This window comes from Pimephales promelas, chromosome 9, assembly GCF_988280905.1.
Source record: "Pimephales promelas chromosome 9, fPimPro1.hap1.1, whole genome shotgun sequence".
Lineage (NCBI taxonomy): Eukaryota > Metazoa > Chordata > Actinopteri > Cypriniformes > Leuciscidae > Pimephales > Pimephales promelas.
In genome coordinates this window covers 16,357,675-16,371,528 of record NC_142777.1, presented here as the reverse complement: position 1 = coordinate 16,371,528, position 13,854 = coordinate 16,357,675, and the positions used below count along the sequence as shown (strand labels likewise).

Below are 13,854 nucleotides of genomic sequence, written 5' to 3'. Positions count from 1 at the left end.
TTAAAATAATTTTAAATGAAAGATGATTATTTCATAGTAAGTATAATTTACTTAACACTATAGTAGGGAAATTACAACACTTTTAATCTGCTGTCAAAAACCTGCTGTGTCTGTGAAAGAGGTGAGTCTCCATAAATTATAAATCCAGTGAAAGGCAGTAATCCTATGTCCACAAAAATGTTGTGAATTATGAAAATGTGAAAATAATTCATAACTGATATGTGTTGCATTCCCAAAATGTATGTTAAATGGACAGCTTATGCAGAGAGTTGCTGTATTCACTGTGAACGGAGCCATTCTGAGACACTGAAATCACTAGATCACGAAGTGTTCTTTAATTAAATCACAGGTTAAGAGCACTAAGCCTTATTGCACTTTCAATTTTAGTTTGTTTTATAAATACATCGCCAAAGAAATTCTTTTTTATGTTATTATGAGAAGTGTAAAAAAAATAGTTTCATAATGAAACTGTGGCGGGACAGATTAGACATTGGGGGGCAATCCAAATGTAGGGAATTACTGGCAAACACTGCTTGTAATGTTTAATTGAAAATGTTATAATGGGATTTTTCATTGAAACAGACAGACCTCTGTCTGGTGACACATGTAGGACTTTTCCAATCATTTAGTCATCCCTGCAAACATCTGGGCTGCGTTCAGCCCGGACAAAACGTTGCTCAACGTTTTTTAAACAGAAACAGTGATGCGTTGAACACCCCGTTCTGATGACGCAAAAGTTGCAAATAATATGGAGCCCGATAAGGCCATTCTCTGTGTTCTTTGAGAAGAATTTTCGGAGCCTGATGAAGTCGGTATAAATATGTGTTTAATACTACAAAATATACCCGATGTTACAGTAACTGCACTTGCCGCCCAGAACACAAGCGAACATCCCAATCAATTGAAGGGATTTGTGGAAACTAAAAAAAGCACACACCTTACCTAATTCAGACTAAAACGCATTCTGTTTAGCCTCGCACACTAACTTTATTTGTATTTCATAATGTTTTAATAACCCATTTTCTTTCTCATTTTTAGGAAAAGCACTTACCATTTTTTATTTCTATACCAAATGTCATACACTTGCAATGAAGCTAAAAAAATATAATAAACTACATCATGTTGATATCCTATATTTTTACAATAAACGACAAACATATCTTCTAATATCCTCAGTTGTTGCATATAGGGATCTGCATTGAACACATTTGTAAATTATTTTCCTTGAACCCATTGTGCGAGTTCACTTTAATACCGCGTGCTTTAGTTGCTGCTGATTGGATTGCAGTTCTGACACACCCACCAAACGAGAGAAAACATCTCAAACCCCGTTGCACACCGTTTCCTGGAAACATGATGTTCAACTAGGAAACCGTAGCAAAACGTTGCGCACCGTTTTGAACTTGAACATTCCCCTACAATCACGTTTGAGCCGCCACGCCCAATTCTCAACATTCAATCGGCAACTGATGCACAGAACCCCCACCAAGTCTCTGGCCCACAATTTTTATTTTAATTTAAATTTATCATTTTTTTATTCACTCACATTTACTTCTCAGGACAGAAGAAAAAAATCCTAATAATCCTACATATCATCATTTGGCTTCGTTACAGGTGGTGGTACTTGACACATCTTTTCTGTAATGCTAACCCACTGAATAGAGCAGGGCTCTTCAAAAACTAAGTTATAGAGAACAGGTTAAAACTGAAAGACACAACTCGATGCAATTAAATGTAACTGCAAGCATGCATGACCAATTAAAACTAGCCCAATAAAGTGAGAAAAAGGGCAATTAAAACGCATCATGATAAGATTAGATGCGAGTAAAGCAGTTGAGCGTTCTTTACAAATTGCATAACCATGTAGTACATTTCGTTATATATCAATAAAATACTTAAATAACAGGTATCTTATTTGATTGTATCTTATTTATTTGGAACTTGATGTACACAAAACCAAAAGATAAGATGATTGATAATCAGGCATCTGTGCAAACACTTCACATTATGTAACATGTGAATCATAGACTTAAATCAGCAAAACTAATATAACATGCATATCAGTTGGGTCCTGTATTAATGCTGCGAGTTGTGACATTGCTTAACTGTAAACAAAAGAAGTTTCACCAGTTTCGCTTCGTGCCAAACATGATCGGCCTCGTCGTAACTTGTCTGGGACACATCTTCACATTACTCCATGTTTCTTTGTTTCTCTCACATGCGAATACACTAAATCAGTCCCGACCACTTATCGTCATGCAAATAGATCAACTGTAGTCCAAATGATATCACAAAGTCAGTACCAGTTGTGTCATAGGTATGCTCCTATGTAATTATAGCCTGTATCATTTTGTAAGCAGTAAATCATAATGATACCACAGCTATTAATAATGTGGCATTTGTTCACTGAGCTACATCGCCAAGTGCTGATGTTATAAAAGCAGATGTTATCTGTTCTTGCAAGGAAACAGGTTTGTGCTGTCTAAAGAGGATATGCAACTGTGCTCTCCTCCATTTTTGCTTTGCTTCACTTGCTGGATTTGCATGCAATCCACTGTTTATTTTATTTCTACTACGCTGTGAAGGCCTACTTGTATTCTGTCTTTTTCTCACACTGAAAACGTGTAGGCGTTGCAAATGTGGCTTCATGCAGCCAGTGTGGAGGTGGAGCGGTGCTAAGTGTTTTGGCTACATTCAACCGTCGCCCCCTGGTGGCCGGTCTAACATCCTTTATTATGTTTCGTTATCAATGCACTGGCTTCTTACTTATTCATTTTCAGTGCTAAATTAATTCATTTGTATTGCTAATGATTGGTTCTTGTCATTCCCATTGAACAACGTTAATTAATTATTGTTTAAAATCGTTGAGCAATATTATTTTTCCTCTACATTAATATACATATATTCTTGTGTTCTGTGTGTTTCAGGCCTGAAGACAGCACTGCCACACCCTCGACTGTTGGAAAATCCGGCACAGGCGTACATAAGATCTGTCTGGTGTGCTCGGATGAAGCTTCGGGCTGCCATTATGGCGTCCTCACTTGTGGAAGCTGTAAAGTCTTCTTTAAGAGAGCAGTTGAAGGTGAGGAATCCTGTATCCATTTTGCATACACTTTAGCTTTCTTTTAAAAAGAGTACTTATTACAGAAATACTTAAAGGGGGACCTATTGTGCAAAATTCACTTTTGCATGGTGTTTGGACATAAATGTGTGTTGGCAGTGTGTGTATAAAACCACCCTTTAGTGATAAAAATCCACCCACTATTTTTTTTTTAAATCCTTATAAATCATAAGCAGCGTCTCCAAGCGACCTGTTTTCAGCCATGGGGCTGGTGTGACGTCACATCAGCCCACGAATGTTGACAGACACTGCCGTTTTAACATTGAACCGCGCTGATCGAGTTCACAGCGAGTTGTACATATCTGGCATTGCTGCACTGGAATGAACATAGCGATCTTTATTTACTCCCGGGGCCCATGAAGCCGGTTTAGGTGGCTAGCCAGCTATGTTTCAGTTTAGTTTGCTAAAAGCCAAACCACTTTCATGGTACCTAAAACCCAGGGTTGGCACGGTGTTCATTGCCATAGTAACTTACACTCCACAGCTAACCTGGTCCGAGGCAGGTTATGTTCCAGGTAAGAGGTTGCAAACCGAACTTGGACCAATCAGCTGTGAGCAAAGTGACACATGTGTGACGTGATAGTCACTCCACAGCAAATGATTTTAAAAAACAAAATCATGGCTTTTAGTAAATAAATTTGTATGATTTATAAATTATTTCTGTAATTATTATACCCTAAAACAATCACACGTACAATTTCAGTTCATCAATTATTATTATTACATAGATTTTAAATGAATACGTACAGTATATAAAGGTAATATAAATACGATTTGGAATCAATAAATGAAGCTATAAAATGACTACATGTGAGCTTAAATGTTCAATTCTCTCTATATCTTTACCAACTGTATGAACTAACTTCACAACTTTCACTTGCACTGATATACAGTAGCGAGACTTTCTTTTAGTTTTCCTCTTTCATAGACAGCTATTTTCTTCTTGCTGTGTAAATTTGTTTAAATTCTTAATATTTGAATACTTTTATTTAATAAACGAATTGCGCTACTTCTCTCGTGAGAAATTTATTTCAATGAGTTTTGAAAGAGTTTCACTCTTTCTCAGCATGTGATTGGCTGTTTGCTACTGATGTCACACCTAAACTCCTAAACTCAGGATCAAAGCCTGAGTTGACAGAGAAAGTTGAAGATCAGCATCATGGTACCAACAAAGCCTGGCTGGATTGGTTTGGTTTTGTCAACTCGAAACTAATCCTGCAACCCTGAGTTTGTTCAACTACCATCATGGTACAGGCCCCTGTTGTTACTGGAGGATGGATCTGTATTTTGTTTGTGATCCAGTTCACAGGCTCCTCAGTGATAGGCCTAACATAAGTGACATAACATGTATGCTCATCGAGTCCGTCTATGAATCTGGAGTCTAGAATTTATAATATTATCATATTAAAGCCAATAAATAGATTATTTCCTTCAGCTGAGACACTTCATATGCGCACTGTTCGACATGATGGTTTGAATTGCTTGAAATGTGATTGGAATCACTTAAAAAAAAAAAGGAAAAAACAGTAAAGTGCAACATGTTCAGCGCAAGTCTGTCATATAGGCTATATAAAATTTTAATGAGAACATTATAAAGGTGTGCTTGGGACATGGCTTTTATTGGTGAGACTTTTGTTTTTGTAATCAGCAGATTAAAGATCTGCAGCAAGTCTTCGAAGGATTTACATTTATTCATTTAGCTGACAACTTTACAATTGTTATACACATGTCGGTCACACGCCTCTGGAGCAACTAGGGGCATGGAGCATGCTCAGGGACACGTTGGTGTCTCACAGTGGATTTGAACCCGGGTCTCTCACACCAAAGGCATGTGTCTTATCCACTGCGCCATCACCACCCCACATTAATTTTCCCGTCTATCCTTATGTCTTAAATTCACTTTTCATCATTTTAAGGCCATAAATATGCTTACTTTTCTCAAATAGTGTTAAATGTCTTGATTTCAGTTTGAATAGGTCTTAAATTAAGAAAAGATGAGGTGTATTCACGCTTCTGAGGGGGGCGTCATTAAAGCCTGGAGTGGAGCAAAAACACGTTCCTCTCTGCACTGAGTCCACTCCGGGTTTTCCATTCCCACTCACAGAAAAACTGCTCCGTGTTCATTCCATTTTAAAAGTTATTCGAATATGTTTATTAGATATGTTTAGTAATATGTGTTAGATCATGAACGTCTGAATTTATAATACTAACATTTATAATACTATATGTAACGGTTTGGAAAGATTAGACATAGACTACAGGAAAAGATTTGGAGAATGTGAAAAGAAGTAAGAGAGAATGTGATTGAGATGAGAGAGGAAGAGCAAGTATTATACTGTGCCCATGAGATTAAAATTATTACAGTGTGTTCTTGTTTAACACATACAGTATAATTGTTCTTAGCTAATTACAGTGGAAAATAAAGCTTAATTTAACACCACAAGCGCCTATTAATTATAATGCCATAAAATTCGTATTATATTACTATTTCTATTTGGTCCTTAAATATGTTACTTTATATTTCACCAGTATAGTAAGGACCACTATACTGGTGGTCATAATAAAATTATAATATAACATTATAAAATAAAAATAATAATAACATTAATATAGAACATTATAATATTCATTTATAATGGCTAGATAAAAACAGAACAGATATTATATTATGTATAGTTTGTGATATCACTTTTTGACAAAAGCTCTGTTGGCTTTTATTATTTGAGTAACAAAAACTTGTGCTAAAGTTAAGCAAATGGTTAATTATTTACATCACAAAGAGTCAAGTCTTTTGAAAGCATTAGATTAAAATGTCATAAAGTGTGTATATAATACAAACGCAGTTCAAAATGGCCTTTTTTAAATGAAAATGTTCTTTGAGTAGTTCATTTATGAGGATAAAGCATGTACTCACTATACTCCTAATTACAACAAGAAGAAAAAACTGCTCATAAACTGGGTGCGTGACAGGCTTTGGAATGGGGTTTGGCTGAGGACAAATTTTCAGTCAAAAGATTTTTTTTTTTTGCTTTAACCACTGAAACAGGCTATCAGAAATTATATAAAATTTGGATATAGATTTATTCGCCAATATATCAGCTAGTGCGTGTATGCGTTTATGCTCTGGAGAATTCAAAAGTTTCTATTTACTATGTGCAATGTAGCCAATCACAGACATGTTTGCTCATCTCTTGAATTAATACATTCAGAATCCACTCACTGGTTAAAAACTAGAGTTTTTGTTTAGCTTCGAGTTCTGCACACTCAAATCCTCTCATTAACAAAGTGTGGACATGATGTAAATTGCAGTCATTGCAGTGTAGACAACTTCATTATCAACAACTTGATTGATTATAACTTTGTGAGATCACGAACTGAATAGCAGCTTTTTAGTGATTATAATCTAGAGCCGTCTTTGCACGCCAGATATAATCCATTCAGAATTTTAAAAAATTCGAACAAATAATAGCAATTGATATGATAAGCCTTTGACTTAACTACATAATCAAACAACGTCCCCGTTCACCTGTCACACAGCTGCCTTCGAAAAATCAGCATCCTTAGAAATAATGATATGTTGCACATTGACTGGATTGGTCACATGCTTTTTTGAAGGAAGAGAACAGGCGTGGATTCAAACTGTGTTAAGACTGGTTGACACATTTATACCGGTTAATCGTGTCTACTGGTATATCACCCACCCCTAGCCGAATGTGCTGACGAGCATTTAGGGTCAACTAAAATATACCTTAATCTCATTTATTTTGAAATTCACACGTCATGCATTTAAATATATGTGTACTTCTACATTTGTAATGATTAAGTTGCATTTTAGTACATTTAAAAACTTTAACTGTAAAATTGAATACACTACAGTGAAAATTATTATCAAGTCTTTTACATGAGCTTTTAAGAAACCGTTATGAAAGTACACTCAAGTTTTATTTTAAATAGAATACAAGATGTACACTACAATACAGAGTAGATGTACACTACAATACAAGACAAATCAGTGATGGTAACAAAAATATGTGATATTTTTTGTCTCGGTCCGTCTTTACCCGATTAGGCAGAGTTAGAGACCACGTCCTTCCAGCATGAACTGACTTCTCACTGCATGTCTATCTCAAATGATTCATACTCGTCTCATTCATCGCCTTTTATTATGTGGGTGTTGAAATGCGTCTCTGCTTGACAGAGGAAATGCATTTGGATAATCTGCAGACAAATAATTTGAAAAGGATTTTACAAGAACTTCTGTTAATTAGCATATATGTTAGTGGCAGAAATTTTCATTGTTCTTATTTGTTCATTAAAAAAAACAGCAAATACATGCAGTGGGTGTTTGACAGCTCCTGTGCATGATGAGGGATTTTTGAGAGACATCCTGTCTAATCCACACTATACTTGATTCTCATAGGGCAACACAATTACCTGTGCGCCGGACGGAACGATTGCATCATTGACAAAATCCGCCGGAAGAACTGCCCTGCCTGTCGTTTCCGCAAATGCCTCATGGCAGGCATGAACCTTGAGGGTAACACGAAATGTTGCACTTATTACATAATTATACCAGTGTGTACCCAAATGTCAGTCTAGATTTAGAACAAATGTTACGTTTAATTAAGGGAAATGCATAAAGTTTGAGAACTGACTGTTGTAAACTTTCCTCATTCACTGCTCAGCCCGTAAAACCAAGAAGGGACGTCAAACAGGCAAGGTAATCCAGCAGCCGACGATTCCAGAGCGCAATCTTTCCCCACTGCCCGAGGCCCGGGCACTGGTACCCAAACCCATGCCTCAGCTGGTGCCCACCATGCTGTCACTACTGAAGGCCATTGAGCCGGAAACCATCTATGCCGGATACGACAGCACCGTACCGGACACGTCCACCCGCCTCATGACCACTCTGAACAGGCTGGGCGGCCGGCAAGTCATCTCTGCGGTTAAATGGGCCAAAGCTCTGCCAGGTACAACTTAGGATGTCTTCAATAAAAGTCCCGTTGAAGATCACAGAACATGTTAAAAACCTCTATTCTGCCCTTTTTAGGCTTCCGGAACCTTCACCTGGACGATCAGATGACCCTCCTGCAAAGCTCCTGGCTGTTCCTCATGTCTTTTGGACTAGGTTGGAGATCATACCAGCAGTGTAATGGAAACATGCTGTGTTTCGCACCAGACCTAGTGATCAATGAGTATGTGTCTCATTTAACAAAGCGGATGAACTATAAAACTATCCGTTTTATAGCAACATCTTTTACTTTTATTTGTGCTTATATGGGCAGTTAAACTTAGAGTTATTTGTCTCTGTCCACAGAGAGAGGATGAAGTTGCCCTACATGAATGATCAGTGTGAACAGATGCTGAAGATCTCCAATGAGTTTGTGAGACTGCAAGTGTCCAATGAGGAGTACCTGTGCATGAAAGTCCTTCTGCTCCTGAGCACAGGTGAGCTACGTTAGAAGTTATTGAGCCATATTATATATGGTTTCAGGTTCCCTGAGAGACCAGATGTATTCACTTGGTGTCAAATGAGCTTAAAAAGCAACATTATTGTACCTTTTTTATGTTTCTGTGGTTTCTCAGTACCCAAGGATGGTTTGAAGAGCCAGACAGTGTTTGATGAGCTACGAATGTCTTACATTAAAGAACTGGGCAAGGCCATTGTGAAGAGAGAGGAGAACTCCAGCCAGAACTGGCAGCGATTCTATCAGCTCACTAAGCTACTGGACTCCATGCACGATGTAATGCAGTTTTATCCTAAATAATGCATATAGAAAAGTATGGCTCTGCTCCAAACCCTAGTGAGCTGCCTAGCTGTTTACAGTCTACATAGGTGGCTGCCTTCTAAGGCAGTATCCGAACTAATATAGACCACTGTGTGTCACACTAATACTGCTCAAAAGACTCAATTCAGCAAGTTATCCCCGTAAACCATTGCATGTTGCGAAGATAATGATACAATAATCTAATAACATGGCACACAATAGACTACACTATATTAAATTGTTTAAATATTACTAAATTAACAGCTTTATACTATATATTATAGTAAAATCATTTTTACTTGATACTTTCAGCATTGAATGAAATACAGTAATCCTTTAATGCTGTACGCCATGGATTGGATTTATTTCACTGAATTTTTGGTAATGCTTTTTAGGATTCACTTCACTGCAAAGTACATATGCTATGCTACTTTAGAAGAGGTGTCATAAGGCAGCATGTAATATTTATGCTTGCTTTTTGAAACAGCCTTCAACTCTAGTTTGTCTATGATGCAGCTACTGAGGCAACTCACAAGGTTTTGAAACAGAGCAAATGTCTATTGTTTATCTTTTTTTCTTTTTTTCTTTGCATTGATGATCATTTTAGATGATCAACAGCATGAATTGGCCCCATTTTTTTTACGTGCCTTTAATTCGGCACCGCATATTAAGGTCCGTACACACTGGGACGAATAACGGGCGCGTTATTCGCCAGCGTTTTGTGTGTTCACACCCAAGCGATTTTCGCTGACAATGAGCCGAGTGAACATGACGATAATTCATTCCCTGACATTAGATGGCACTTAATGGTGTGTCTGGCGCTAGACACGTGAGCAAAAGAAAAAAAACAAAACAAAAACAAACCAAAAAAAAATACCAACCCGAGGCCGATTTAAAAAAAAAAAAAATTACGCTTTTATGCGTGCCGTTTTTCGTGTCGGTGTGCACACTCACATTGGCACCCTTTGTTTAGTCACGAGGCGTTAAACGTCGGCGAATATCGTGTCACAGCTTAAAATAATTATCTATTTGAATATATTTTAAAATGTCATTCGTTTCCTGTGATGCAACGCTGAATTTTCAGCATCATTTACTCCAGTCTTCAGAAATCATTCTAATATTCCGATTCGCTGCTCAAGAGACATTTACTTTTATTATCAATGTTGAAAACAGCTGTTCTGCTTAATATTTTCGTGAAAAAACGCTACTGACACTTTTAATGCATCCTTGCTGAATTAGAGAAGAGGTCGACCGATACGGTATTTTTTCACGCCGATGCCGATACCGATCTTTTGAAATCCGGGTCGGCCGATGGTCGATTAATGCTGCCGATTTATTTTGGCCGATATTTGCTTGGTTTTTAACCTCTATTAAAGAAAAGAAATGATATTTACTTAACAGACAAACTTTCTCAACAAAAACATTTTATCCTCTCAAAAAATGTCCTGAAACATGTATTTTTGGTTTGTTTTGTTTGTTGATGGACAAAGACAAATGGACATAACCTAATTATTTTATTTTATTTAACTTCTAACAATATCGTATTTCACTAGTAAATTGCTGTTAAACAACAAAAACAATCACCAGATGGGAAAAGGATATTTTACAAAAACTTTAAATGCACAACAACGCACCGTCCGTCTGTTGTTCTTCAGACAACGGCATCCCGCTGTTGGACCTTTCAGTCTACAGTGAAATACAGTCACACTTTACACTGTTTGGCCAGCATTTTAACCATGTTTAATCCAACTACTAGCTAACGGTCAGTGTTGTGCCTGAATGCGTTCAATGAACGATAGTTTATGAACGCGTTCATATTTAGGTCTGCTGCTCACTCGGCTGGAAAATGACTCTAGCGGCAGCGTGCGTCAAACACGTTTTCAATGACAACACTAGGCTGCCCACAGATGCGCCTGCCCTATTTGATATACAGTACTTGGATATTGGCCGATGCCGATTAGGTTTAAAAAAAAAAGCCAAAAATCGAACGATTAATCGGTCTACCTCTAAATTAGAGTAGTCTTTTCTTTCAAAATGCATCAGCTTCCTCCACTTCTAAAATAACTCTTCATTTGATGAAACCGAGATAGCAACCAATACTATAACTCGGAAATACAAGCAGAGTGCATTACAAATGCTGTTTACAAAGTTTGAATCTCTAACCCCTGTGTCTCTTCAGATGGTGGGTGGACTCCTGAACTTCTGTTTCTTCACGTTTGTGAATAAATCCCTCAGCGTGGAGTTTCCCGAAATGCTTGCGGAGATCATCAGCAATCAGTTACCAAAATTCAAAGCCGGGAGTGTCAAGGCACTGCTCTTTCACCAGAAGTGAATCTCCTCCCAGCAGCAGGACACAATGCCTTAAACATCCACCCCATCCCCACTCCCACTCCACCCCGAGGCAGAGCAGAGCGAGACGGAGGCGCAGAGAGGGTTAGGGGCAGGACAGTATGCAACCCAGCACAGATCTCCACGATTGACCAGAATACAGTGGAAGAGACGGGTAATTAGAGAGGTTCTATAAAAGCTAACAAATGGCTGAACTGTTGAAATTACCTAACCGTGAGGCCATCACATACATGTCGTCTCAGGTGTTTGACTCCCAGCATCAACTATCAGTAGATGAAACCCAGTTGTCTAAGATCACTTACTATGTAGAATTCCTCACATGTTTTATTTTTGGAGCAGATGCAGCACCCTAGCATTGACAGTCCAGTATGCGCAGATTATGTAGTTTCTTTTACGTCAGATTATCTTCAGATATCATACTTTATAACTTCGGATGATGACAGTTTCAAATAATCATTTAAAATAATATCTACAGAGATAATGGCTTCAGCTTGGTTTGAAAAAAAATGAAATGCGTTTTGTATAACAACAACATATCATCACTGTTTTAAAAACAAGTCATGTCGTTAACAGAATTACATATATACAGAAAAAAGGGAAAATATGTGCCTTTTTTTTTTAGCTTGTTTCCTTTTTAGCCGTTCTCTTGACTCGTCCGCAGCAGACATCTGGCACCCACTGTGTTAGGACTTCTTCATAGTCGATTGTACTTTTATACTCACTTGCACTTGTAATTTTAATAATGGCTGTTTTTTTTTTTTTTTTGGCAGCTTTGTAATTAGTAGAAGTGATCCTTATTGATAAGACATGGAGATGCATCTAATGATTATTTTTACACTGATTGGTCAGTCGAAAAATGCAAATTTAGCACTTTCACTCCCTGTAAATGCTTTAAAGGGGCTGATTTAGGTTTGTTCTGCAGAAAGATGTATTAATAATGTCAAAGAAAGCCATTTATTATTAATTTCACCTGTTAGTCCATATAGGAATTATGCAATGTGAAACATTTTTGTCGGTTTTGTTTTCGTGTGCGTGTCGTAATTGTTCCCTCATTGTCCGTGGCTTACATAGTAATGCCACTGTATACAACCAAAACAAAGGATGCAGATTACAGTACATATAACCTTCTGAATTCATACAAACAGATGTTTTTAATTGTCAGATACAGTACAATCGTGCTCAGCTACACCAAACATCAACTCAGGCCCATTTCATTTATATTTGCAGCAAAGATTCTGTACAGCGGCGTATGTTTTTTTTTTTTTTTTTAATCAGGTCTAGACTAATTATCCGCATAACTAACCTTGTCTGTCTGATGGTTCATTCAGTCAAACTGTGGCGCAGGAGCATGGTTAACTCTGGGAATTTCTACTCACCTGTATTGTTGCTATCTGTTATTTCTGTGCCAAACATATACTGCTTTCAATTTGTACAATCTAAAACTGTGCTTGTCTTAACAGCTGTCAAACGTATATGTATTCATGAGAGGGAAAAGAGAAGATAAGAATATTTTTTAATTTCTTCTGTGGAAGCTTAATGGATGAATAAAAATCAGATGGTATCTCCAGCTTCAAACTACTTAGCATTGCAATGTGTGGTACAGATTTAGCGATCAACACTTGTTTTCAAAATTCTAAATCAATATCTGAGCAGCACTTTTCACTTTGCTCTTCTGTTCCTACAGATATATATGATACAAATAAACAGATGTATTTACATTAACTTTTGCAACATGTCTAATAAAATGTTCTCTTAGACCCTATTGAATCCGGAGTGGCCTGTTATGTTGGGGTGGGCTTTAACTTCATGTCTTACCTCTTATTGGGTATTATCATTTTTTGTGTAACAATACACTCGTCACAATTCTGTTCGATACTGATCTCACAATATGATACTCGGACAATATTTTGAACAAAATGAAATGTTAAAATGGTCTGGGTTTTTTTTTATTATTACTTCTAACGCGTGTAGGTAAACAGTTAAATAATTTAGTTTATTTTAAATTTATTTATAATTAGTAAAAATAGAAACTATGTGACCTTAACATCTGATGCGAAATTAAAGCTCTCTAAACTTTAATTTTGGGCGAACGATCCACAAGTAATGCAAGGTATGTAATCAGATTACTTTTTCAAGTAACTAGTAAAGTAACACATTACTTTTACATTTACAACAAAATATCTGAGTTACTTTCTCAAACAAGTAACGCAAGTTACTCTTTTTCCACATTCATTGACTGAAAGCTCTCCTGTCCCCATGTTGAGAGAAACAGGGAATAAGTACAGAGGTTTTTGTTGTACAATCTAGACTAAAAATCTTTCAGTGCACAAAAACAGATTCAGTAATTCATCGAAATGGATCAAAACTGAAATGCAAACTGAATATTATTGCAAACCTGCAATAATTAAATGTTAAATAACACAAATATATGTTCTGATTGGACTTTGGTGCTGACTTTTGATAACCCAGTCATATGAATCAGCAAATATTACCTTAGCTAAACATCACATTTTTGTTTGTTTTTATTGCTGAATTAAGAGAACTTCTGAACTTTCTTCTCCTGAATCCTATTCTTCTGCAATACAGAACAGAAAATGTTTTATTTATTTATTTATT

The 13,854-nt window shown here is 36.9% G+C and overlaps 1 protein-coding gene across 1 annotated transcript in view; it reads left to right on the top strand.

Annotated features, from left to right (window-relative positions):
* Nucleotides 1-13,000, top strand: part of nr3c1 (nuclear receptor subfamily 3, group C, member 1 (glucocorticoid receptor)) — a 29,697-nt gene extending 16,697 nt beyond the window's left edge. Inside the window, exons 3-9 of the mRNA XM_039648514.2 lie at nt 2,928-3,082; nt 7,542-7,658; nt 7,807-8,091; nt 8,172-8,316; nt 8,439-8,569; nt 8,708-8,865; nt 11,069-13,000. Of these exons, the coding sequence (XP_039504448.2) occupies nt 2,928-3,082; nt 7,542-7,658; nt 7,807-8,091; nt 8,172-8,316; nt 8,439-8,569; nt 8,708-8,865; nt 11,069-11,221 (1,144 nt within the window). The 3' untranslated portion in view covers nt 11,222-13,000. The remainder of the gene's footprint in view (nt 1-2,927; nt 3,083-7,541; nt 7,659-7,806; nt 8,092-8,171; nt 8,317-8,438; nt 8,570-8,707; nt 8,866-11,068) is intronic.
* Nucleotides 13,001-13,854: the final 854 nt, after the last annotated feature.